At 40.2% G+C, this 26903-nt stretch overlaps 1 protein-coding gene and 1 pseudogene across 3 annotated transcripts in view; both read right to left on the reverse strand.

Moving 5' to 3' along the window:
- Positions 1-7543: 7543 nt before the first annotated feature.
- The window catches only part of Catsperb (catsper channel auxiliary subunit beta), a 199454-nt gene continuing 180094 nt past the window's right edge, over positions 7544-26903 (reverse strand). For all 3 annotated transcript variants that reach the window (XM_087911568.1, XM_087911569.1, XM_087911570.1), the window contains 7 exons: positions 25692-25889; positions 24357-24467; positions 18765-18875; positions 11472-11607; positions 8859-8959; positions 8222-8296; positions 7544-7939 (listed from right to left, as the gene is read on the reverse strand). In XM_087911568.1, the coding sequence (XP_087767694.1) occupies positions 7748-7939; positions 8222-8296; positions 8859-8959; positions 11472-11607; positions 18765-18875; positions 24357-24467; positions 25692-25889 (924 nt within the window). In that variant the 3' untranslated portion in view covers positions 7544-7747. The remainder of the gene's footprint in view (positions 7940-8221; positions 8297-8858; positions 8960-11471; positions 11608-18764; positions 18876-24356; positions 24468-25691; positions 25890-26903) is intronic.
- Positions 15007-15589, reverse strand: LOC148120466 (ubiquitin-conjugating enzyme E2 variant 1 pseudogene; annotated as a pseudogene).

Below are 26903 nucleotides of genomic sequence, written 5' to 3' on the forward strand. Positions count from 1 at the left end.
CTCTCTCTGTCTCTCTCTCTCTCTGTCTGTCTCTGTCTCTGTCTGTCTCTCTCTCTCGTCTCTGTGTCTCTGTGTCTCTGTCTCTGTCTCTGTCTCTCTCTCTCTCTCTCTCTCTCTTTGTGTATGTGTGTGTGTGTGTGTGTGTGTGTGTGTGTGTGTGTATGTGCGCGCGCGCGCGCGCGCGCGTGTGTCTTTCTCTCTCTCTCAAACCAAAATTGGTCGTGTAGTTTCAAGTCTGCTTAGAAATTACAGGGCAAACTCAGGAGTACCAAGCCAGAGCGGTGTTCCAGGACCTGCTTTGGTGCTGCTCCTGCGACACCTGCTGGCCACCATTTTTATTACATCTTGAATTTTTTACCCAACGCTGGATCTTTCTGTAGCTAAGATAATCTTCCAAGGATTTTACCAGAGGAAAAATAAATGAATAACTTTAAACTTAAAACTGATAATTAAATAAATAATGAGTGAATAAATAAATAAATAAGTGAATGAATGAATGAATGATTTTTTTCAATTTGCAAGCCCTTTTCCACACTAATGACAAGGAATATCACTAAGCAGGCAATTAAAACCTGCACATTTCTACTATAAATGGAATACTAGAAGAGATATACAACCTAACTGGAATGAATACATTTTTAGCTGTAATTGTTATTATTCTGACAATTCACATCTTTTCCTTAAAAATGGTTTGATAATAATGCTAAAAGTGAGAAGCTAACTAAAATTATACAGAATTTCCAAAATGGTTATGAGAAATTGGAAGGCAATTTACAGGCAGTACAGATAGTCAGTAAGGGACAGACCACAGCCTCAGCAGATAGGGTGAAAGCTTCAGCGATGTTAACCCAGATGGTGGGGGCGGGGGTGGTGGGAAGGGTTGTGATAGACTGGCAGAAAGAACACTAACTTCAGGGAGCAAACTGCAAGTCATACAGAGAGGCACTGTAGAGGACAAGGCAGACCCGATAAAGAAGGTAAAAGCTTTCGAATTCTTTACAAATAAGGAAAACAAGAAACTGACTGATTTAATGAAAGCTTTAGACATTTTACACTGTTCAGGAAGTTCAAACCCTACAAAGGGCAACTACTAATAGTTTTCCAAACCTTAGAAGAACTTATTATAGCTGACAGAAAGTGTGTTCAGACAGAGATGTAAGAAGTTAGAGGAGACTTAACCTCACCATGACCTTATAAAATTAGAAATAAGCTGCCTAAAATTGCCGGCACACCTGCTATGCTTTATCCTGTTACTGTTTATGAAAAGTCAGGAAATAACAATTATGCTGAAGGATACAGATAGGGACCTAGTCACATGAAAGATTTAAGAAATAATAAGGAAGCAATAATGTCCTATGGTACGCATTCAGCATGGAGACAGATGGTGAATGTATGGTCCTCTAGGAATAGGAACACCCCTATTCCAAGTGACTGGAATCAATTAGTCTCTGCAGTATTAGAATACAGTGCTCAGTTAGAATGGAAAAGCTGGTTGAAAGAAGAAATTAGTACCCTTGAACAGCAGGGTAAGGTTAGAAGTTATGAGATTTCCCAAGATCAAATTCCTGGCACAGGCCATTATGCTGATGTAAATATTCAGGCTACATTCAGTGAACACATCCCGTCCCTATGCCATACAGCAGCCTTAAATGCATGGGACTAGATTCAAGAATCAGGAGAAAGAATTGAGTCATATACTAAAGTTACACAAGGCCCCAAATAACCCTTCACCGATTTTTTGCAAAGATTGACTAAAGCTATCTATAGAATGATTTCAGATCCAGAAGTTAGATGAGTACTAATTGAATCTTTGTCTTTTGAAAATGCTAATTTAGAATGCAAAAAGATAATTGTGCCATTAAAGGTCAGATCACCACCAATAGGTGAATGGATTCAAAACACAGGCAATATAGCCTCTTAACTATAGCAATGAGACTTGGCTATGAGAGAGGCAATTTCCAAAAGCCTGAAGAGGCATCAAAATGTTGTCAAATGTTTTAATGGCAAACCAAGTAATTTAAAAAGAAATTGTTAACCGGGCGGTGGTGGCACACGCCTTTAATCCCAGCACTCGGGAGGCAGAGGCAGGTGGATATCTGTGAGTTTGAAACCAGCCTGATCTACAAGCGCTAGTTTCAGGACAGGTTCCAAAGCTACAGAGAAACCCTGTCTCAAAAAACCAAAAAAGAGAAAAAGAAAAAGGATTCTTGCCTGGTGGTGGTGGTGCACGCCTTTAATCCCAGCACTCGGAAGACAGAGGCAGGTGGATCTCTGTGAGTTTGAGGCCAGCCTGGTCTACAAAAGCTAGTTCCAGGACAAGCTTCAAAGCTACAGAGAAACCCTGTCTCAAAAAACCAAAATAAATAAATAAATAAATATTTTAAAAAAAGAAGAAATTGTTGGCAGGGCATTCCTAGAAATGATGTTTCATCTAGGATGACCCAAACAGAAGGCCCCAATCTTCTGAATTATGCAGAAGATGTGGCAAAGGCCACCATTGGACTGATGAATGCAGATAGACAAGAGACAAACAAAGCAACCTTTCACCAACAGGAAATCACATGTTGAATGTGCTCCAGTCATTCCCAGTCACTGTAGAGGAAACTCCTCCCCAGAACTATTTAAAAATCCACTGCCTATTGTAATAAACCATACTGCTCTGGATGATAGAACAGCTTTGGAATATGAATCAAAAATTCCAAAAGAAGCCATAAAATGAGTATTTTGGCATACTTCTATAAATGATCAAAGACCAAAGCTTAGGATACATATAAACTGGATTGTACTTGAAACTCTTTGGGGCAAGGGGTGGATATGACTATACCTACACCAGAATCATAGCATCTGAATTGACCTTTTCAGGAGGTAGATGTTTGTTTTGACCTTTCAGGAGGTAGATGTTTGAATTGACCTTTTCAAGAGGTAGATGTTTGTTTTACCCTATATCAGGTAAAACAAAGAATGAAAGGGGTTGAATGCATAGGGTCAGAAGGACACAGAGGAAAATTGATGCCATATGTGGCTAATATAGCAGTGAATCTCTGGGGCTGTGATCTGTTACAACAATGGAATACCCAGATTAACATTTCTCCAATCTCCATTGAAGAGTGGAAGGAGTGAGAGTATGAGCAAGAAGGTCGAGACCATGAGGGGTTCACCCACTGAGACAGTTTGCCTGAGCTAATGGGAGCTCACCAACTCCAACTGGACTGGGAGTGAACAAGCAAGGGATCAAACTAGTCCCTCTGAAGGGGGTGGAGAGTTGGGGCAGAGTGAGGGGTCACTGGCAGTGGCACTGGGATTTGTTTCTACTGCATTTACTGGCTTTTGGGGATCCTATTCTTTTTGAATGTATACCCTGCTCAACCTAGATGCAGTAGGGAGGGCCTTGGACTTTCCACAGAACAGGGTACCTTGCCCTCTCTTAGGATTGGAGGGGGCAGGGAAGGGTGTGTAGAGGGAGTAGTAAGGGAGTGGGAGGAAGAGAAAGAATGAAAATTTGGATTGGTATTTTTAAGTAATAAAATAAAAATAAAAATGAATAAAGAAACGGCCTTGGCCTGTGGATAGGGCAGAACATAGGTGGGCAGAGAAAACTGGACTGAGTGATGGGAAAAGAAAGACAGAGGTGAGATGCTATGGAGCTGCCACCAGAGTCAGATATGCTGGAACTTTGAGGGTAGGCCACAATCTCATGGTGATATACAGATTAATAGGTATGGGTTAAATTAAGATGCAAGAGTTAGCAAATAAGAAGCTAGAGCTAATGGACCAAGCAGTGATTTAATTAATACAGTTTCTGTGTGGTTATTTTGGGGCTAAGCTAGCTGGGTGGCCGGAATGAACAAGTGGGCCCTCCTCCTACAAATTGGTGTCCACGTGGCCAACTAAATCCACATAAAACCTGAGAGGGCTTGAAAAGGAATTCTAGACAAAAAAAAAATAGAGTTTTACACAGCTTCTTGCTGTTTGCTGGTGGTGTGCAGCAGCTCCTTTAAGAGAAGTTTTCCTGACTCATCCATAGCAGGAAAAAAAAAAGAAAAACATGTGGTTTCAAAACACAGCTTTCTGGGCCACGATGCCAGCACAAACTCTTTCTCTAGAAAAAGCATTTGACTAGGGTTTGTGAGCAGACTGCTCCAGCTTGCTTAATGGTGGCATGGGCTGGCTGTGTGCCTAGAGTTAGGGCACTGTGCTTGTCTCTCAGAGGTGGTGAGCAGCTCTGCCATGCTGGACTGTGATGAGCAACTGTGCTGAGTGAGCAGGCAGTATCGTATATACCATAATAATAGAACAGCTTAAGTTTTAGACTGGGACAGCAAGCAGAAAGTACCGAATATACCATATTGATGGCACACCTTGGAAAGTAAAGAATTACAGATATGCAATAAAGACAAATCCAGATGGAAAAGAACTCTGAATGGGTCACAATGTTGGATAAATGTATCTAGGCTTAGAAGAGAGAAGAAAAAGAGTATAGAGAGTCATAAAATAAAGTTAATTCTTTTAGAAAAAAAAGGGGGGGGTAAAGTTTTTAAAGAGACAGAGTACAGACAGTCATAGATGAAAAGAAGCAAAGAAAAATAAGCCACATAAAGATGGAAATTTTTTTCTCATGATTTTTGTTTCTACAATTCCCTCAGGTTGTGTTTCCTCTATTGTCTCTATTTCAGTTTTCAAGTTTTGAATAGTTTCTTTATCTGTTTGATTGCTTTTTCTTAGTTTTCTTTAAGGAATTAGTTGATGTCTTCCAATTTTTTGTTTGTCTTTTCCTCCATTTCTTTGAGGGAATTTCTCATTTATTCTCCTGTGAAGTTATTTTTTTAGGTCATTTTCTTCTACTTCATCTATATTTGGTTGCTCAATTCTTGCTGTTGTAGGGTCTCTTTTAATTGGTGTAGTTGGGGATGTCTGTGACTCTGGTGATTAATTGAAGTGTTATACTTAAAGCTATATAGGTATTAAAATTATAGGTCAATAATCATCCACATTTGTCATACTTATAGTTAGACCAATCAGGTTATTTAGATACATAGAGATTGTATTTTTCATAGGTAATCTTCATCCACTTCAAAGAACTGTAGCATATGGCATTTAAATAATTTAGGATTCTATAGAAGTAAGACATAATTGCTCCTGGAAGCACCAATCTATTCCCATAAGAATGTTGGGCACTGAAGACACTCCTCTTGGAGTTTGTTTTCTTCTTGGCAAAACTGGCCTTTGGACAAAAGAACTGCCCTGCCTTGACCACTGTCAAAATGCACAGTGTCCAGACTGGACAAGCAGGATATAAGCAAAAAGACTGCAAAAGCTTGTCAAGACAGGGTAGGATGGTTTTGAAAATTGTCTGTCAGTTACTCTAAGCCTTAGCCAAACTTGGTTGCCCCAACATTGCAAATAAGACTTTGAGTGTTTTCCCAGGTAGCTGGTTGGTGCTGTCATTTCTTGCATCTTTTGGAAGTTGCTTGATTGCACTTCTTATTTACTCAAGTAATTTCATTTCCTTTCTCAAGTCTTTGATGTAGTTGAAGACTAAACTCTCATGAATTAACCAAGCCATTTCTAATTCAAGACTTAGACAATTTAGGATAAGGTAACTATTAAAACATTTAGCATATGTTTCTTGCTTGATGCTGTTCATGCTGATTGTAATTCTGATTTTTATATATGGTATTTGTTCTTATTGTATTAGTTTTATGTTAATCTTAGAACTCTTTTATTTAGACAAAAGGGGGAGATGTTGTGCAAACTCCCTAAGCCGATAGCCTTTAAGATACTTGCCCATTTTGGGCATGGATACATGTACTATATATGCAGATGTAAAAGTGTGCATAGCCACTTTGGCTGTTGGATTCAGTCCCTGTTCCCCACCCATGCAGAGGACTGCTGATCACCACTTTTTCTGTGAGCCTACCCCTAAATAATAAATAAACTTTTATTATACTTCAATCTGGCCAGTGTGGGACTGTTTTACTATAAGCAGCAAGAACTTTAGATTCTGAGAGTGTTCAATGACAGGTACCAGAATATAAAATGACATAAGAAAAACTAGAAAAAAAATTGGAACCAAAACTTTTTTTCAGTTTGGAGACAGGGTCTAATTATAGTCCAGGCTGTCACTGAATCCACAGTCTTTCTGCTCCACTGTTTTGAGTGCTGGGATTACAGGGATTATGTCACCATACCTTATTACAGGTAAGAAAAATTAAATTAAATTATTATGAAATATTCAGGGAATATCTAAAAACAAAGTATATATCGAGAAGTAGGATGGTTCTACGTGACTGTCCAAGGCAAATGAGCAAGTTAGCAAAAGTAAGGAAAGAACATTAAATAGTTGAGGTCAACATGGTCATTCAACTATTTAATGACGATTTGGAATATGTTTAAAAGGTCACTCAAGGCCTTTATTTGATAACTTGGTCTCCATCTGCTTTTATTGTTTGTGGAGCAGTAGAAATGCTTAGACACAGGGTATAGATGGTAGACACAGGTTATAGATAGACCACACTTCTGGTTAACTTTTTGTTACACACCTGCTGATATGAACAGCTGCTTTATTCTCTAGCCAACAGAGATAGAGGTTAATGTCACTACATATTTTCCATAAGATGCTAGACTACTCTAGGAAACTGTGAATGCTAGGAAGTTTTTCTACCTTTTAATTCTTCATGTCAAGTGTCTGGTCACAGTGATGAGAAAACATAGCTGAGACAGCTGGTGAGATATGTGTACAATAGAGAAGAATCAGATGGTTGCCAGCTACTATATGGGCGCTGAAAATCAACCTATGCCCTCTGCAAGAGCAACGGGTGCTCCAAGCCACTGAGCCATCACTCCAGCCACAAGATTCCCTTAAGCTTTTCTGCTTAGTAAGTGTCCATGACTCCTGGGGCTCTGAGATCTTTTCTCACTCATGATAGTCTTACTTTCTGTAGTAAGGGGTGATTAGAAAGCACGGAAATGCCCCTGATCTTAAGCTTACAGTCCCCAAGAGGCTGGCCATTTCTGAGTAGTCTTCTCTGTTCCTCCTCCATGGACAAATGAACCCACAGCACTGTCCTCCCTCACAAATCTCCTCCATGTGTGCCAGGTCTGATACCTGGGTGTCGCCATCACTTTCTGGATCCTGGGAACAGGTTCACCAAAAGCTCGAAGTGACAAATCCTTTGGAGTTCTGTATGCTGCATGTTTGAAACCAATACCTGGCTCTATTGCTGTATTCTTTGAGTACTCTATGATGGAATCACCTTCCCCTCTTTTTAGTATCACTAACTGGTTTGACATTTTTAAAAAATCTAAATGACTTCTTTTTCTTATTTCCTACAAGGCTCTGCAAACACTGGTTAGCCTCCCCATGCCTGACCCCATAGTATAATGGTGCCCTTATGGTACTATTATTCTATCTAGAACCTGGCCCTACAAAATGTACTCTAGATCATAAGACTAAATAATACAGAAGACCCATTCCACAGGGAATTGGTGATCATATAATATTTTTCAAAAAAATCTTAAAAAAGGAACAAAGACAAAACTCATGTAAGTGCTAAAATAATTTTTATGTAATAAAAATTAGAAAATGGAATGTAGAACTGTTGAGTAGGAGTAATTAGAATTATAATAGTGTAATAATTTTATAACACTGCATCTAACATGTATTTTAAAAATATAAATGTATTTTGTGGACATGTTCAATAACTAGGAAATAAAGACATTGATGATTATCATTTGTTCACGGTCTCACTTAGGCGCTGACACTTATATTTGATTGGTGTGCAGGATTTTCTCTGACATATCTCCGGAATGCTCTCAGTGGGTGGATGTTACGCAGTTGGAATATAAATGCTACAAAAATGAATCCCCCTATCACTACGGACGTTGCAACAGCAATGAGTGTATGTCCGGGAAAAGGCAATGGAACTTCGTCAACATAAATCTGAAAAGGAAAAGTTAAATGGTTATATTTTCTGCGTGTAGTAATTGAAAACACTGGACACTGTATGATCCCCACAATTAACCAGAGAAGAAAATTCCACCAAGAATCCCGTGGATATTCAACATCCTCTCCACACACTCTCATTTTGGACACAGCCTGCCCAAGCCCTATCCGGCACACAAATTCTGTTCATGTTTTTATCTTTATCCATAACTTGGACTGACAAGAGCTGTGTCATTCCCCAGGTATTATCTCATTTCATACTTCATGCATTTACTATACCTGAAATTCTTCTACTAACTCACAAAAGGTGACCCCGGGAACCACAGACAGCTTGAAGTGAAACAGCTCAGAGCCCTGTGGAACAAACACAGAAGCTCAGAATCACTAAAAATATCTGTGGGTGCCACTTTCAGAGAGGTCATTCACAAGGAGTGCCATGGCTTTTGACATGAGCATCACATATAAAATGAAGAGGGATTAAAACAGGAACTCAATGATATATTATCATTTTCAGAATGAAACTAAAGCATAAAACATCTTGGCTTTCATGAACACTTTGAATTAGCCTTCATATTTGTGATTTTAACATTACCTCTGCACTCTTGCTGTTTTTCACACTGACCTGGGCTTTATGTATCCCTATGACCCTAACTTTTGGAAATGACTTTTCTGCTTCCCTTTAGTCAATTGATCTGGCCTATCTCTGAGAAAATAGCAAATTAACGTCCTGTTCAACATTCAGATTCCTCTAGAAATAAGACAACCAAGGAATAAAGACAAAGGAAACATTTTCTATATACTTAAAACTGCTCTTTTTTTTAAACTGCTCTTCCCATCACTCACCAACCTGTAAACTTTGACACACATGCTTTATTCTAAGCCCTGCATGGTAAATAGGAAAATGATGTCAACTCACCATTATAGTTAGGTTGAGCCCTAAAGGATTATATACTGGAGTCTTAAGCATGGGCTCTAAGTAATCCTTCATTTTTTTAACGTTTTGTGGAATGTTGTGTTCTGAAATATACAAAATACATTTAGCAAACTTACATTTTCATATTTTGCCTAAAAGTTGTTATATACAGTAGGATACAACGGAAGATTCTATTGTGTGATGTTACTAAGGTAACTAAGACTCTTAGCTATGTTTGATTTGTAAATACCTTTAGAGTTGGATTTTACAAAAGACCCTTTAATATAGGCTTAAGCAGAAGGGCAAAGATGGAAAAAGAGACACTCAGAAGAAGGCAAATATATACCCCAGAGCATGGGTATGGACCCCTTAGAGAGCTACAGCAAATACGACACACCCTAGCATGGCTATGGGATCAAGGGAGAATTGCCTATTTTTATTTTTAAAAAATATCATATACTTGTGGACTGAAGAGTGGGTTGAGTGATTACAAGCATTGCCTGCTCTTGTAGAACACCTGGGCTTGATTACTAGCTCCCATATGGCAACTAACAATCATCTGTAACTCCAGTTCTAGGATCTGATTGCCTCCTCTCGCCTCTGAGGTATGCAAGTGACACACAAACACGTAGGCAAAACACTCATATCCTTAAAAAAGTAATTTAAAAATTCTGGTACTGGATATTGAACCCCAGTGCCTTCTTCACACTAGAGAAACCGTCTAAAACCAAACTACATCCCCAATTCTCTTCAGGGGGGGGTTAGACTAACTAACTGCCTCACATTGCCCCAATGTCCTCCTCAAGGAGAGAGTGTCTGACCACCTTGCTGCAGTTTGAGTTCTTTCTAAACTCTGACTCATGAGAAACCAATCCTGGCACATCATGGTTTACAGTTTTCATAGTGGAAGGCAAATGACTTTCCCAAAACAGCAGTAGAGTTGCATAATAGGGTCCCTTATGGGTTCTGCAGTAGACAGAAGCAGCTCTTCCCACATATCTTGTCAATTTTTCTAAACAAGTGAGTTGATAAAGGTGTTAAAACTTAGTGGCGCAATGGTGAGAGGAACTAAAGAAAGTAACTCAAGCCCTGGTTGTCTCCTAAGCTACTTCTATTGGGAATACTCTCACCAAGATAACTTAAGGGTTTAGAGTCAGCTTATTAAATGCTTCCATATTTCAAAGTCAATTCTCCAAACCTGGTAAGAACCACCAGGATACCACAGAAACTGTGAATATTAATCATGGAAAATGGGAGCTTTACTTTCTTTCCTGGATCTTTCACTTTAAGAAGGCATTCATTTTGGTAGGGTAACCTTTCTGAATAAGAAAGGAGAGAGGATGGGTGGTGGGAGCAAGAGGGGAGGTTTTCGGGAGGGACTGGGAAGAGAAGAGGGTATGAGAGGAATCTGTGATCAGACTGGGAAAAAATAAAAACATTAAATAGAAAAGGAATAAAAAAGTAAACTTGTGAGAGTTAGACTCACTGACTACCAGTTGTCTGCAAACATAGTGATAGATTGACGACTAATCAAAGTTTCAATTGTCTTCACCAATAGGTCTATCTGCCATCTTCCTTTCTTATTGTGGGGCAACCCTGGGGATTGAACAACTGAGTTCCAGTCCCAGCCCTACCTATTATATCTGTCTGTCTATCTATCTATCTATCTATCTATCCATCTATCAATCTATCTATCCTTCTATCATCTATCCATTTATCTATCTATCTAGTACCTGAAAATATTTACACATAAATAAACACAAAATAAGCAAGTGAAAGTTGTATCTTTGAGGTAAAACTGAATTTAAGAAAATTTCCTTTTGTATTGTAAAATATATTTGTCTCTTTGGGTCTCTTTTACCATAAAATCCTCACTCTCTTTTCGTTCTTCCTTCTTTTTGGGACAATGTCACATAGCCCAGGCTTGTCCCATCTCACTATAGAAGTAAAACTGATATTAAACTCCTGCCTCTTCCTACCAGGTACTGGAATTACCACTGTACACTACCACATTCAACTAAATAAATCTTCACAAAACTACCTTAGATAATTAGATACTTATCTTTAGAATACCTGGCAACACCTAGAACATTTAGTTAGCTGTTCTCATAGTACATAGTAAAGATACTCAACTGGTACACAGCACAAACTTAATTTTTGCTAGTCATCTACAACAAGACTCTCAGTTGTGTTTCCATGCTATAGCATGTGTTAAAGATTTATTTATAATTACGTTTGTATGTGGGTGTATATAGCCCCCGTAGACACACCATCATAGGGCCCCCTGAAGCTCGAGTTACAGTTATCTGAACTAGTTGACATGGGTCCTCTGTGAGAGCAGTATACTCTTGTAACCACTGAGCAATCTCTCCAGTCCTGCAGTTCAAATCTAAAAAATACTGGCCATATACCATTGAATCCAGGTTACTGGAAGTGTTAAGAACATAAAAGGACACGACAGAGGTAAATGTGAACAAGCCAATGATTCAAATCCTTTTCTGAAATATTCCAGGTTATTTTTTATGTGAAAGAGCTTTGCAATCCACTCATAAGAAAAAAACAACCCAGCAATAATAGAATGGCTTGTAAGGTGTAGACAGAAGACAGAACACATACTTAGTTGCCAGTTTTTCCTATTATTCAGTTCGGTCATGGTAACCAAATATGGAGGTCCCGCGAGAAATCTGTTTTCTTCATCTCGAATTTCCAAAACAACTGGTAATTGTGTGACTGGAAACTTGAAACGGCGAACCTAAAATGCAAATTCCACAAATGCATGTAAGTGTGGAAAGTTCAATACTATCATTCCTGGTCAAGAAATGAATGACATTTTCACAGAACCTTGGCTATTCCAAGTGGAGTGCTTTTTACGGTCTCCGACTTTCAGACATGAAAACAGTCTACAAACAAAATTCATACAAATTCCACAGCAGCAAACATGGTAATGAGATTCAAAAGATTTAGAAACAATGTTTAGGGTTAGTATACAAAGTGATATATATTCTTGATTTGTTTTGTTTTTTGCATTCCTCTTGCCAGTCCACTTTTCCCCAGATAGATCTCCCTTCTGTTTTTATGTCACTTAAATTCTCTTATCTATGAACTCATTTAAGATCTCTTTTTCCTCTGGTGTGGTGTTTGTATGGAGAAAACCTAGCACTTCTCTTCTGATCATGACTTATCTCACTTAACATAGTGGTCTCTAGTGCTATCCATCTTCCTGCAAATGTCATGATTTAATGCTTCTTTGTGGCTGAAAAATGCACTTGTACAGCATATTGTTTATCCATGTGTCAATGACATTTAGAATGGATTCCCTTCTTAGTTATTGCGAGTACTGCCGTAACAAGCATGTATGTGCATGCATCTCTGGTTGTATAGTGACTGGGTTCTTTGGGTGTTTATCCATGAGTGGTACAGCTGGGCCACATGGCAGCCCTAAAAACATTAAGTTAAACTAACTTATTAGTATTTTATTCTTATTATTAATTTTGTGTGTATGCGTGTATGTATATGTGTCCAAACGCTCCTGTGTCACAGAGTGCACATGAAGGTCAGAGGACCACTTGGAGAAGTAAATTCTTTCCTTCTACCATATGGATCCCAGAGACTGAACTAGAATGTCTGACCTGTGAAAAATGCAACAGGTACCCATTCCATGAGTCATCTCCTCAGTTCTGACTTTAGTATAAATTGAGATCAGGCATTGTAATCTTTCCATCACTACTCTGTTTGCTTAAGATGCCTTTGTCTATTCAAGAGTGTTTGACCTTCCCTGTGGATTTGGGGATTGCTTTGCTGCTTCTGTAAAGAATGGCACTCGAATTCTGATGGGGATTGCATTGAATGTGTAGGTTGCTTTGGGTGAGACAGTCATTTCACAGCATTAATTGCATCGTTTCATGAGCATGGGAGGCTCTTCCATCCTCTAGTGCCTTCTTCAGTTTCTTTCTTTGCTGTCTTAAAATTTTTTAAATTAAGAGGTCTTTTACCCCATTTTTAGGATTCTTTCCTTGCTTCTTCCCTCTGTCCAACCCTCTCTATCTTCAGATACTATAAATAGGACTTTTTTTCTTCAGAATGTTTGTTGTTGGTTTTTTTACTCTTTTGGCTTTTGGGGGGAACCTACCACAGAACTGCCAAATGAAACATACACAGAGTCCTATTCTTTTTTATAAATGTGGCACATTTACACAATGGAGTACTACTCAGCTTCAAAACAAAACAACAACAACAAAAAACCCAATGACTTCATGAAATTTTGCTGGTAAAATTCAAGATGTAGTTATTTTTTTCTGCTGTGTAGTACTCCATTGTGTAAATGTACCATATTTTCCTTATCCACGCTTCACATTTTAAGAAGGTCTCCTCATCAGAAAAGAATTACAGATAGAAAATAGGACAGATTCAGACATAAAAGACCCCTAAACGAGACACAAAATATACATAGACTTGGGAGAGAGAAGAAAAAGAGTATATACAGTTATAAAAGTAAATAGTTTTTAATAATAAAAGACTTAAAGAGACAGAGTACAGAAGTCATAGATTAAAGAAGATAATTAAATAAATATTAAATTTATAGGAAAAGTAATAGAATAAGAAAAATAAGCCACATAAAGATGGAATATTATATAGAGTCCAGATTATATATATATTATTGTGTTTTCTTTGATTTTTTTTTTCTGTATCAATGCACACTTGTTTATTATAGTAAAATCAGGCAATGACCGACAGCACACTGCTTATAGAACACTGTTAAACTTGACTTACAGGATGTCTAACCCGGACAGCTATAGTTTGCCCCAGAAAGATCAATGGCCACATGAACCACACTTCAGACCTGATAGCTGCTGCTTCAACAGGTGGGTTCACATATATGCTCACCCCCACACACAAAAATACCCAAAACCACAAAGAACCCTTGCAACACAACAAATTGCCTTTATTTCGGTATGCATCCATATTTCAACATTTAGTGGTCCTGAACAGAGTGGGGAACATGGCAATGAGCCAGGAGGCCAGGCCCACTGAAAACTCGTGACACGGAGCTCCTCCAGGTCCCTGCCGAGGGTCTGAGGAGCAGCAACACTGAAACCTGAGTCCACAGGGTCAGGGCCTCTGTTCCAGCTGTCAGGCTCCACATCAGACCTGATGGGTGGCCAGGGAGCCCTGTCCAAACCTCTTCAGTTTGTAAAAGCAAAACAATTACGAGAAAAGGAACTGACACAGAACCCCGTGCGCTTAGGACTCTCCGCATGGCCTTTCTCTAGGCGGAACCCCCAAGGACCCTGAGCGCTGGCAGGTTTGTTGCCTTGTGACTGCTCTGTTCACCTTGAGACCTGAGCTCAAAGTGCATCGGCTGATGGTGGCAGCAGGGCTGAGGACCCAGCACCCTCTTCCCAGGCTGGTGGCAAGTGAATGTGTGGTCCAGAGCTAAGTGAGGGAGGCCAGGGTCTTCCAGCATCATCTGATGGCTTCTGGCCACAGCAAGTGTTGGGCGGTGATGGGCAACAAGGGAGTTGAAGAGGAGGGGGAAAGCAGCACCCCTTGATAAAGGTGGGGAGATGGGCAGCCCTGAATTCCTCACCCACGGCCAATTTCAGAGCGAGGGGAGGGTTACAATCTAAGTTTTGGCCAAGGGTGGGAGTGGAGGAACGGGGGAGACAATGGCTTGGACGGGGCATCAATTAAGACTTAAGAAAGCAGGGGTACAGCCAAAGCACCCCAAGCCCAACAGTAGTCCCACGGCTGCTACCTGAAGCCTTCCCATCTAGTCTAAAGGCCACCACACAGCTGTGGCAGGAGGGCGGGGCGGGCAAAGGCAGACCCAGGCCTTGTGTCAGCAGCAGGTGATAGTGTGACGTGTCTGTTCACAGTTGCATTAGCTGTGCCCACCGCTCCTTAAGGAAACTGATTTCAACACACCTTCTTGATCCCAGAAGTTCAACTAGACAGCCAGTGGTTACACTCGACAGAAGATCTTAGCACAACTCAGGTATTTCAAATGTGTATCAGAACAGTGTCTCAGGATGAAGTCTCAGTGGAGCTTCCTCTCCAGGACTTTGAGGTCTACAAGATGAATCTAGAAAATTCACTACTGTGGAAAATGAAGACTTAGGTTGTATTGGGGGGCGGGGCTGGGCCTTGGTGACTAATTGCTGTAACACTGCCCTCTGGCGGCTGTGGCAGCTTCATGTTCTCCTTTGACACCGTCAAGCGCCGAAGCTCCCGCAGGATGACTTTGATGCTGTGGGAATTCTGCCACTTTGCCAGCACTGCTGTGGCCCTTGGGTCTACCACGCCATTTGAACTGCTCACGCCGCTCCTATTGGCTTTTGTTACAAATCTTACAGATGGGGGTGCTTCTGGGTATTTAGGTCCACATTCTATTTTAAGGCTATATAGTCAGTTTTCATAAATTGTTCTTGGAGGCCCAATTAGCATCCCTGTCCATCTTGTAAGTGTCATCTCTTCGTCGTAACTGTGCTGTCGCCTACTCCTTTCTGGCCTTCTTCCAGCTCTTCCAACAGTCAGAAATTTCAAGGGACTTTTACTCTCGAGCCTGTGGTGGCTGCCATCTTGCGTGATTCTGGGGGCTGCTAAGCTAACCCAACATGTATTTTTAAAGTATATTGACTTCAAAATTTGGGTCTAAGGATATGTTGCTTTGGAAAAGAGGTTCTGCTTTTGTTTCCACAGATGAGATCCTGTGGATTCCTTCTAGACTAATATGGTTCAATGGAACAAGACCCCTTAAAAGGTCTCCGTGAACACCTAAAATTACTTCGCCCAACAAAAAGCAGGAAGCAATTTGGAGAGAATTGTGCCCAAATTCCCAAGTGTTGTTTATAAATGTTTGTTTACATTTAAAGTGGGATGTGCTGTAGAGATACTTTGTATTGGTATGGATCTTGATCTATTGATACAGATTTAAGGTCAAATTTATTATATGTATATTTCTGCTCTTGATTAAGGTATTGTGTTTGTGCAGCTCATTTAAAAATGTAATGTATAATTAAGAAATATAGGTTAATAGATAGTCATCTATTATAGTCAAGCTTGTAGTCATGTTAGTTAGCCTTTCTAGATATATAGAGATATATTTCAATTAGATAGATATTCTTCAATCCTTTCAAAGACTTAATACAATATGGCATTTAAATGTTTGAAAAACTTAGGACTTTTCATGACAAGGAAACACATCTGCTCCTGGAAGCACCAATTATTTCAAGAGGAAGATGGGCATTAAAGAGAAGCCTTATGGAGTTCGCTAGCCATTTGGGCAAGAGACTGCTCTTGCCTGGACTGCTTGATGTTCTGCTATATAAACTAGACATGCAGGACCCACACAAAAATAAATGCTGATCCTGCCTAAAGGTGAGATGGTCCTTTGGGGTTCCTGCTTCATAAAAGAGTCTGCCAGACAATCTGCAAGACACAGAGGAAAGTGACTGACAAACTTCCAATATAGGTTGAACTGTCTTTAAAATTCTTGCTTCATGGAAAAGTCTGCCAGATACTACTATAGGCCTGTAGACTGAAGCTGGGTACCCCAATGTTACAGAAGAACTTTGGGTGACTGTCCAGGCAGCAAGATGTCTCTGTCAATTCTAGAGTTTAGGAAGTTGTTTACAATGTAATTCCTGTTAACTTAGGTAATATTATGCCCTTCTGGGGTCTTTGACGAAGTAGAAGAATAGATAGTTATAGTTATAATATTCCTTAGTTATGATAAAAGATAAAGTAGATATAAATATTGTAACTATAATTCTTTCTTGATGATAACTGTTTTGTTATATGTAATCTTGATATGTTAAAATTAAAACCTTCCTTTTCTTTAGACAGTAAAAAGGAGGTGATGTGGGATTCCTCTCTGTATGCTGCGAGTACCATTAGTTAATAAAGACTATGTTTTGGGTCTATTGCAGTGCAGACTAGGGCAAGGTGGGAATTCCAAGCAGTTAGAGGAGGAGAGAGTAGGCGGAGTCAGAGAGGCCATGTAGCCAGCCACCAGAGGAGAAAGACACCTGTGCATTGGTACTGGTAAACCATGACCCTCATGGTAAAATATAAAATAACAGAAATGAGTTGATTTTAGATGTAAGAGCTAGTTAGAAATATGTTTAAGCTATTGGTCAAACAGTATTGCAATTAATATAGTTTCTGTGTGATTATTTCCGGTCAGGGCAGCCGGGAAACAAACAAGCAGTCTCCATCAACAGATCCACAGCCAAGCACTTGAATGAGCTCCAGGAGTCCTACTGAAGAACGGGAGAAGGGACTGTAGAATACAGGGGGGGTCAAGGTCATGACAGGAATGCATATAGACAGGTGACCCGAGATCCTGGGAGCTCATGAACTCTGGACCAACAGTTCGGGATCCTGCATAGGACCAACCTAGACCCTCTACCTCTGTGTGATAGCTGTGTAGCTTGGTCTGTTTGTAAGGCTCCTAGCAGTGAGACCAGGACTTGTCCCTGACATTTAGCTAGCATTTGGGAACCTGTTCCCCATCTTGGATTACCTTGCCCAGGGTTGATACAGGAGGAGAAGCTTGTTCCTACCTCAACTTGATGTACCATGCTTTGTTGACTTTCATGGAAGGTCTGCCCTTCCTGAATGAAAGAGGAGTGGATGGGAAAGACTTTGATAGCAGGGGGTGTAGGGAACTGTAGTCAGTGTGTAAAATAAATTAAAAAAATAACCAGTGAGCTCACTGGATCCACATATCTCTAATGCCTGAACACTGGGATTGCAGAGACGTGGCCATGCCCAGCAATTACATGAAGGTGGGTATTAAAACTCATGTCCGTTTGCTTTTATAGTGAGAGCTTTTATCTACTGAACCATCTCTCGGGCCCCGGAACTTATTTTCTTAACTAACCAATTATACTGCCTTTTTCGCATATTTGCTCACGTGTGGTGTTTGTTCATGTAGGTGTGCATTTTGTGTTCATTCAAGGGTATGAAATGAATGAACATTCAAAGGAGCATATGTCCTTTGTGTGTCTTCTTGATCACTTCCTACTTTGTGTGCTGAGGTGGGGTCTCTTTCTGACCCCAGGGCTTACCACTTTGGCTCATCTAGCTAGCAGTGTCTAGCCTGGAGATCACCTACTTCTGTCTTTCAAGTGCTAGCATCACAGGTGCGTCAACAAATGTATTCAGTTTTCTATAGATGCTGGGGATCTTAACTGTTGTTTCCATGCGTAGGAAGGAAGCACTCTGTTCTCTTGAGTTAGCACCACAAATTTCTTCTATTGTCTTTATTTGTGACTACTGCTGGACTGAACTCTGGATTACAAAGACTTTAAACTTTATGCCTAAGAACATGGACATACTAGCTGCAAAACTTTGTAATGAACCAGATTTCACCATTATATGGTATTGTGCTTCATTAGTTATATATTGTTGTAACATAGACTACATGTGTATTATTACAAGCACTGCAAGCAATGGAGAAGTCAGGGCAGGTATTTGTTTTACTCAGGGTTAAGTCTACTTAATTGCTGCAGGTACAAAAGTCCATTCCTTTCAGCTATGTCATATTTAGTTCTAAGTCATAAAAGGCATTATTTCCACATGTGATATTTAATTATTATTTTAAAGATTTGATTTAATGTATAGAGGCTTTTGCCTGCATGTTTGTCTCTAAGTTGTATCCATACAGTGCCTGTGGAAGCCAGAAGAGGGCATCAGATCTTCAAGAACTGGAGTTATAGAAGGTTGTGAGCTGCCTTGGGTTCTGGAAATTGAACATGGGTCCTCAGCTAAAGTACCAAGTACTCTTACCCACTCAGCTATGCCTCTAACCCCCACGTCTGAGTTTTCATGTCTAACTAAAAGACACCTTTCCAATCATGGGAATAGGAAACCACGCCATCATAAGGTAATTACAAATTATGTTACCTTTTCTTTGCAATCTGAGACATCAAGAAAATCAGAAAGCTTATCTTTCTCTGAGCAGTTGCACATTTCCCGATTGGTAGCGTTAGCACACTGTTTGTATTTGCCAGTTTCCTGTAGACAGAAGTAACAGAGGGTGACCTGTTTTCATCATTTTTCCAAATTAAGTGCTTAGGAAATATTTATAATTTGAATAATAAAATTTCAAGAAAAGAAGAAAATTCACTAATGATACAATAAGAGGCTGTGAGGGTGTAGATCTGTACACAGCGCTTGCCCAGGAAGGATTATGAAAGGAGTAATGCAACAATATTACTGCATTGTAACCTACCAACAATTCTTTCAGTTTTCTCATGGACATCCTGTTCAGAAACACTGCACAAAAGACACAACTTCCTTTTTGTGACTTTTCATTTCATAGCAAGCTCCTCCGACTAGACTGAAAGCCCATGAGGACACCAGGTATCATGCATGTACAGGCAGTCACTTTAAAAATGCTGATAGGTGTCTGATAACACTGACGTGCTGATGTGGACAACTGCCACATCCCCAGACCTTGTATGACAAACCTTCTTCATGGGTGGCTGTGCTGACACATGTCAGCACGCTCAGCACTGCAAGTTGGCACTTTGATCAGAAGTACCAAGTCAGCCTGCGCTACATTGCAAGTTTGAGCCAGCCAGGACTATAAAGCAAGACCTTGCTCAACAACACAAAATAAAATAAACCAAGAGTCAGATGTCACTCTTAATTATTTGGTATAAATTATACATATTTCCAACTTAGCACAAAGGGCAATCTTGGGGAGGGGATCTCCAGGAAAGTAAGAATATACACGCAATGGTTATAGTAACAAAACAGGTTTGATCTTTGGGGGAAAATGGAATTGGAAAACTCAGTGTCTTAGTGATTCACTGTTGGAGCAGAATTTCTTGCCCTTAAATCCAAGATTCTGTAAAGAGGTGTGTTAGCCTCTGAATATTCTGTGTATATACAAACATGCATACAATGTATATTATTAGTTTGTTCAACTCTTGTTTTTTTTTCAAACAGTGTCTATCTCTGTAACTAAAAGAGGCCTCAGACTGGCAATATCACTCAGGCTGACGTCAAACTCCTGACATTCCTGACTTAGCCTCTTGAGTTGCGGAGATAACGTGTGTGTGTGTGTGTGTGTGTGTGTGTGTGTGTGTGTGTGTGTGTGCCATCATGATATATTTACTCAACAATTTCTGAACACTTCTTTGTCTGATATTCATATATACTGGGGATATAGTAAAAATAGGTCAAAAACAATCAAAAACCTTGGCTGGCATGCCCAAGACTTTGCCTTGACCATCAATAACAGGAAAATAAAGTAAATCAAAGGGAAATAAGTCTTGTTTTATGGGCTTACTTTCTTGTGGTGTCAGAAAGACACAAAAATAGAACAAAGGAGTAAAATGTCTAGAATAGTAATCCACTATATGGAGAAAACAGGAGAAAATAGAGAAGCAGCGATGGCAGAGCTGGGGTTAGCATTCTGCATGGATTGGTCAGAGAAGGCCTCACTTTGAGCAGAGCACTAAAGCAAAAGCCTGACACAGGTGACAGTGAGGTGACGTCACAGAGGTGACAGTGAGGTGACGTCTGACACAGGTGACAGTGAGGTGACGTCTGACACAGGTGACAGTGAGGTGACGTCTGACACAGGTGACAGTGAGGTGACGTCGGACAGAGGATGAAAGGCTTTTCTGCAATTGCAATGGCCTGAGATGAAATATATCTGAGAAACAGAAAGGAGGCCAACATGGCTAAGACAAAGTGAGCTGGGGGCAGTCATGTTGAAGAATGATGCAGAAACAGAAGATTAAGGGGCCCATTGAAGGGGAAGACCCTCAGCCCAGAACCTAATCTGTATTTCTCTTTGGCTTATTGTCAAGAACTTCTACAAATCTGAAAAAAAATCAAATATCTATATAGATTTTGTACAAATACAATAATCTTTTTTTCTGAGTAATCTGTCACACCAGAATATTGGAACAAGAGGACCGGGTGTGCTTAGGGGCAAATTCATGTGTCCTTGAGTTGAACTACAGTAGCATGCCATTCTCACCCTGAAAATTGAACAATGAACCTCACAAACACCCTTAACCTTTCATTTACAAAAGGAAATTCTCTCATTTGACCAGGCTGGACCTGTCAAGGCTTCGACTTGACACCTCACAGAGATTCATCTGCCTTTGTCCCTAGTATGCTGGAATGGTGGCCCCCAACACATCAGACAAAAAGGAAATACTTAAGGGAGATAAACCAACAAGTGCATATGCTATTGAAAAGCTTACTTTTAAAGCCTGATCTGATTTTAAATTTTATTTAGTCTTTAACATGGCGGTAAATAGCATCTTTTAGCAATGTAATTTTTCCGGCCACAGAATCATCATTATGACACTTAAGGTCCCGTTCTTTGAAAAATAGAGGTTGACAATGCTAAAGTCTAAGGTGTGCAGTATGCCTTGACTTTATTATCCAAACTGAGTGCTTCTTGGGTCTGACTTGTCCTGGAATGCTCTTCTGTGGCTTCAGTCAGTGGAGGTCCCAAGGGGGAGGTCCTCATGCTATGTCTCCATGCCTCTCATTGACAAGAGTCAGGTGTGATGCCAAAGCCAAGTTTTCCCTTTGAAATGCTGCAAGCCATGGAATCATTCAGTAATTAATCAGCCTCATTTCACAAGGTCAAGCCATCAGAGTCAGGGACTCTGTACTGGAAGATTAGGCCACGATGCAAGCATGTTGGAATTATTGCCTTGTGAATAAAGTAACTGTTTCTTGCTGTAGATTTCTCTTTGTAGCTTAGCTCCTTCTGTTACAGATTTGGGATTTATCTCCCACAGTTCAGAACTAGTTGATCATTTACTGGGCACAATTTCCCCTATACAACTGAGGTTTATGGATTACAGTTCCTAACTTTGTGTGAAAACAATCACACAATTAAGAAACCTGCTTCCCACTACCAGGTCTCTGTTTCTTTCTTCAGTGTAAACATAGAGATCGGTTTTCCTGTGATTATCTTTATTGGCAGGCATTTGATCAATGTTTAGGATCCAGGAAAATGTATCCCATTGAAGACATTCCCAGATATCCAAGGACATAAAATTATTACAAGCCCAAAGCTGCTCAGATAGATAGAAAAAATAAGCATGACCTGGTTTTACCTCACAATAGATAAAAAAAAATATTTACCTAAAATTAACCTTGCATTAAAAGATTCTTAACTCTCCATGCTCACTTCACCTCAATTCACTGATGATTTGTGTCTTACTCTCAGAAAACATAATTAACCATCAAACCCAGCCTTGAGAAGGACAAACCTCCACTGTTGACTCTGATAGGCATCAAACCCTGGATCTGATCATTTAGAGGCTTAGGTCCTTCTGTGTTCCCACTGCTTAGAGAAAGTGGTGTAAACTTCCAATCTAAAAGGCCCTTAGAATTTGAAACATTTGACAAAAGTGCTAATGGACCAAGGCCATAAAATTTTACTTGTCTGTTTATATAGGTTGACTGGTCGCTTTCTATGCCTGGAAAATGTTATGGTCTTTATAGCTAGGTCAGAACGAAGAGTTAACAGAAGTTGGAGCAAAAGGATTCCAGAAATTAGCAGAGATAGGAAAATGAAGAAGGAGGAGAAGAAGAATGTAGGAGAGAATTGGAATTAAGACAGAGAATTAGAGCTAAGAAATTATAGACAGTTAGGAAAGAAGAATTAGAATGGAGGACAAGGAAGAGAGAACAAAAAGACATTTGAGGGAGAATCGCATGTGAGTTAATTCATTTTTTCCCTCAGATCCCCTTAGCTATTTTTTCCATTGCCAACTGCAGCACCTTAGCTGGACCTTGAAGGGATCTGAGGGACTGGTACCCCAAATTTTGAATGTGACTGGCAGATGTTAGTTGTTCTCAGCAAGAGAAATGCTAATTTTCTGTAGTGCATGCTGGTCTTTTTGCATATCAGGCACCAGAGGCTTCCTAGATAATATGCCTTTTCTCTGACCCCTAATGCCTCCCTGCGTTCTGTCATGCTCATTTCTCCTCCAGAAAGGTGGTGCCAATGCCAAGGAGCCAGCCTCTTTTCTAGAAATAACATAGCAGGAATTTAAACGTGCTCAACGTCGGAACAAAGAGTTGTCTTTCCCTTTTGGACACCATTCAGTTTACAAGGCTGAAAGACATGAGATGGGTCTAAGCCCTCATCTCCTTTGAAAACACAAGGCTCTATCTCTACCTGAGACCTTTGAATCTACCAAGAAGTCAAGGAGAGAGACCGCATCAGCTTCTTGGCTGCTGTCTTAGTGTTCTATTGCTGGGAGGACACACCATGACCCCGGAAACTCTTTTTTATTATTATTTATTTATTAAAAATTTCCACCTCCTCCCACTTCCCTCCTTTCCTTTCCTCCCACCACCCTCCCCCTAATTCTCCAGGCCAAAGAGCAGTCAGGATTCCCTACCCTATGGGAAGTCCAAGGTCTGCCCCATTCCCCCCAGGTCCAGGAAGGTGAGCATCCAAACAAACAAGGCTCCCACAAAGTCTGTCCATGCAGTAGAATCAAAGCCCAGTGCCACTGTCCTTGGCTTCTCAGTCAGCCTCCACCGTCAGCCACATTCAGAGAGTCCAGCTCGATCACATGCTCCATCAGTCCCATTCCAACTGGCCTTGGTGATCTCCCATTAGATCTGTCCCACTGTTTCTGTGGGTGAACATACCCCTCGCGATCCTGACTTCCTTGCTCATGTTTTCCCTCCTTATGCTCCTCATTAGGACCCCCGGCAACTCTTTAAAGGAAAACATTAATTGTGGTGGCTTGCTTACAGTTCAGAGGTTCAGTCCATTATCATCATGAAGGGGAGCATGGCAGCGTGCAGGTAGACATGGTGCTGGAGCTTGCAGGCAACAGGAAGTCAACCACCTGCCACACTGAGTGAAGCTTGAGAAAAAGCCCTCAGAGCTCACTTCCCACAGGTTAAAGCGTGCTCTCAGTCTCAAGGCCTGGATTAAAGGTGTGAGTCCTCTAGCCTCCTCCAACAAGGCCGCACCACCTAATAGTGCCCCTCCCTATGAATTTATGGGGGCCAATTACATTAAACCACCACAGCTGGAAAGTGGTGTGAAAGTAGCTAAAGAGGGCAAAGCAGCAGTCGCTGAGCGGGACTCAGCAGTCGTCCTAGGGTAATAATGATAAAAAAAAAACTTTCTCAATAAAATTCCCAGAACTGTGACGATGTGCCATCTAAATAAAGGGTTTCTCTTCTAAAATTACAAGTTACCAAATAAGTATGCATGCATTGTGTGTAACTGTGTGTGTGCGTGTGTGTGCGTGTGTGTGTGTGATGTGCATATGTCATGGAGTGGGTGGAGTCCAGACCAAACTAGCAGGAATCGGTTCTTTCCTTCTACAATTTCCTGGGGGACAAACTGAGGTTCAGGCTTGATGAAGCTGACCCTTCTTCTCATCAGCATAGTGATTTCTTATAAATATAAGAGTAATATACTTAAAAATATAAGTAAATATAAAACAAACACTACTTTAGTCCACTTGTAGACAAAATATTTACCTTTGACTTGTGAAATAGATTTCTTGGTATGGGTTTGCTAGGGTCTGCATGATAAAAATTATCTGTGAGTGGAATAGAAATTCCCATATTAGATGGAGGTCTGTAGTTTACCTGCAAGTGATTAAATAAAAAAAAGAGGGCCACACGTTATTATTCACCAAAATATCAACATTTTATTTTTCCAGATAATCATCTCATGCAAATATTTCACACTTAGCCCCAGTATCACAGTCAATTTCTCCTCTTCAGTAGCCCTACCCCTAAGTTTCTGTAGCTTCAAAAATATTAACCCATGATGATATAATATGGACTCTGTAAAGAGGGGAAAATGACTTTTACTACTTAAACAGCTGTCGTAGAATTAATGCAGGTGTGTCCCAGCATTGTAGACACATGGCTCAGGGATGCAGTTAGAACACACCTTCAAGTTTTCTTATTTTCCCTGTCACAAAGCTAAAGCAGCACATCAGCTAATTTGTGGTTTTAAAGAGGTCCTAAGAATCCCCAAATAAAATAAAACACAACAAAAATGGTTGACCAGATGCCTCGGCTGGAAGCCTCTGCTACACAAGTGTCAGGGCCTGGGTTTGGATCCCAGAACCCAAGTGAAAAACCAATTCTAGCACAACCCATGGCCCCAATGCTGGGGTCAGAGACAGTCCTATCCTGGGAACTTGTGGCCAGTTCAAGAAAAATGGTGATATCTTTAGGCTCAATGGGAGACCTTGTCTTAGAAGTAAGGCAGAGAATCAATTGAAGAAGACATTCTGATGTTGATTGCTGGCCTCCACACTACACGAGTAAACATACCTGCACAGGCATACCTGCACACACACTTGCACACATGTATACTGGCCACTCTCATACACAGAAAAACAAAATTAAGAGACTCACAGATACTAACAAAACAAAAGCAAAAATTATTATATTGAAATGGGAGACCTGAAAGAACATTTTGTAACTTGATCAAAAAAAATGAAAAAACAAACAAACCCAAACACATAGAAAACTAGGACCATTTAGATAATTTGTTTGAGACAAGTCACTGTAAGGTAAAATAGCTGCGTGAATCACAAAACCGCAATATTATGCCATCATCGTATTAATGACACTGATGGTGATGAGAGAAGTTAGTAAGAAAAACAATTATTTCAGAAGGTTTTCACAGTTTAGAAATGGACCATCACTATCATGTTCTCAAAATGATCCACAGTTTGAAAATGATGTGCGTGCTAGAGCACCTCAGAAATGCTAACGCAGAATGGCCATGGAAGCACACAGGAGAAAATCCTGTGTCACTTATTCTCCTACGGGTGCTATAGCTAGATTTCTTACTGGCAGAGTTTTGATCATGTTGAAACCATGTCTGTCCTTGTGCACGCCACTTTCCCAGGCTTCTTCTGGTATTAATCGTGGAGGGATGTAGTGCATATCCCTGAGGTAGCCGCAGCTGCTCTTCATGGTGGGAATCATGGTAACAAGAAAGCACTGGATTGATGCTTCCCATATAATTAGGGATATTGAGGTGGAACCCTGGAAACACCAGAAAATGGAGTTTAGAATCCTGGAAAAACCCCAGATACATTATTTTAATGAACCAGAGAATGACCTATGATATATGTATTTTTGGTTTTCAGTGAATGAGTTTACTAAGCAAGTAGCAAGCCAGCCAAAAGGAAAGAAGAAATATCAAGAAGCAGAGAGATACAAAACAACATTAAATTAGGTATTTAAAACTCCCGACACAGACTGAGATAGTCTCATGTCTTGTTAGTTCTTTTATTACGTGTGTGTGTGTGTGTGTGTGTGTGTGAAGATAACTTGCATGAGTTGAGACTTTTCTCCTGCCTCCACCTTCCAAGTGCTGGGACCATAAGCATGCATTAATGTTCCTGGGATAGTTGGTGCTGGGATGTAACCCTGGGCTCCATGCAAGCCAGACAAGCATTTTACCACCTAAGTCACAGTTCCAATCCCTACTGCTTTTGTCTTGGAGTTTGTCATTACTGTTTCTTTGTTTTCTAATTCCCAGGGTGTTAATTCTTGCCTTCTCTGTTAATCTAATTGACAAAATTTACCTTAGCGAGCTCATAGGCCAACCTGATCTAGAGAGTTCATTGGCACAGCTCTCCCAGGTGATTGTAGATGGTGTCAAGTTGGTAGTTAAAGCTGAGCATTACAACCCAAGCGTCACCTCGGGAGGGGACATAAACTGCCATATGGGTAGCATTACCAAACCAAATCAGATACAAAAATATCATCAAATTTATTTAAGCCAAGTACTATACTATCAATAACCATATAAAATAAGATAGCTAAAATTAATGTGGCTCAAGGTTCAAAACATTTCAAGTAAAATATGAAACAAGAAGGGGCAGGCTACAGAGAAAAAACTAAAAGAAGAAGAAGAAGGAAAACAGAAAATGAAGAGGGGCATAACAGTGCTAGAGAGAATTTCTGATTAACAATAAAGAGAACAGAAAAGATAAAATCAGAAAAAAAGTTTAGAAATGTAAAAATATGAAAGGTTTTTTTTCTTTTAAGATT

The sequence above is a fragment of the Myodes glareolus genome, chromosome 11, assembly GCF_982192425.1.
Source record: "Myodes glareolus chromosome 11, mMyoGla1.1, whole genome shotgun sequence".
Taxonomy (NCBI): Eukaryota; Metazoa; Chordata; class Mammalia; order Rodentia; family Cricetidae; genus Myodes; species Myodes glareolus.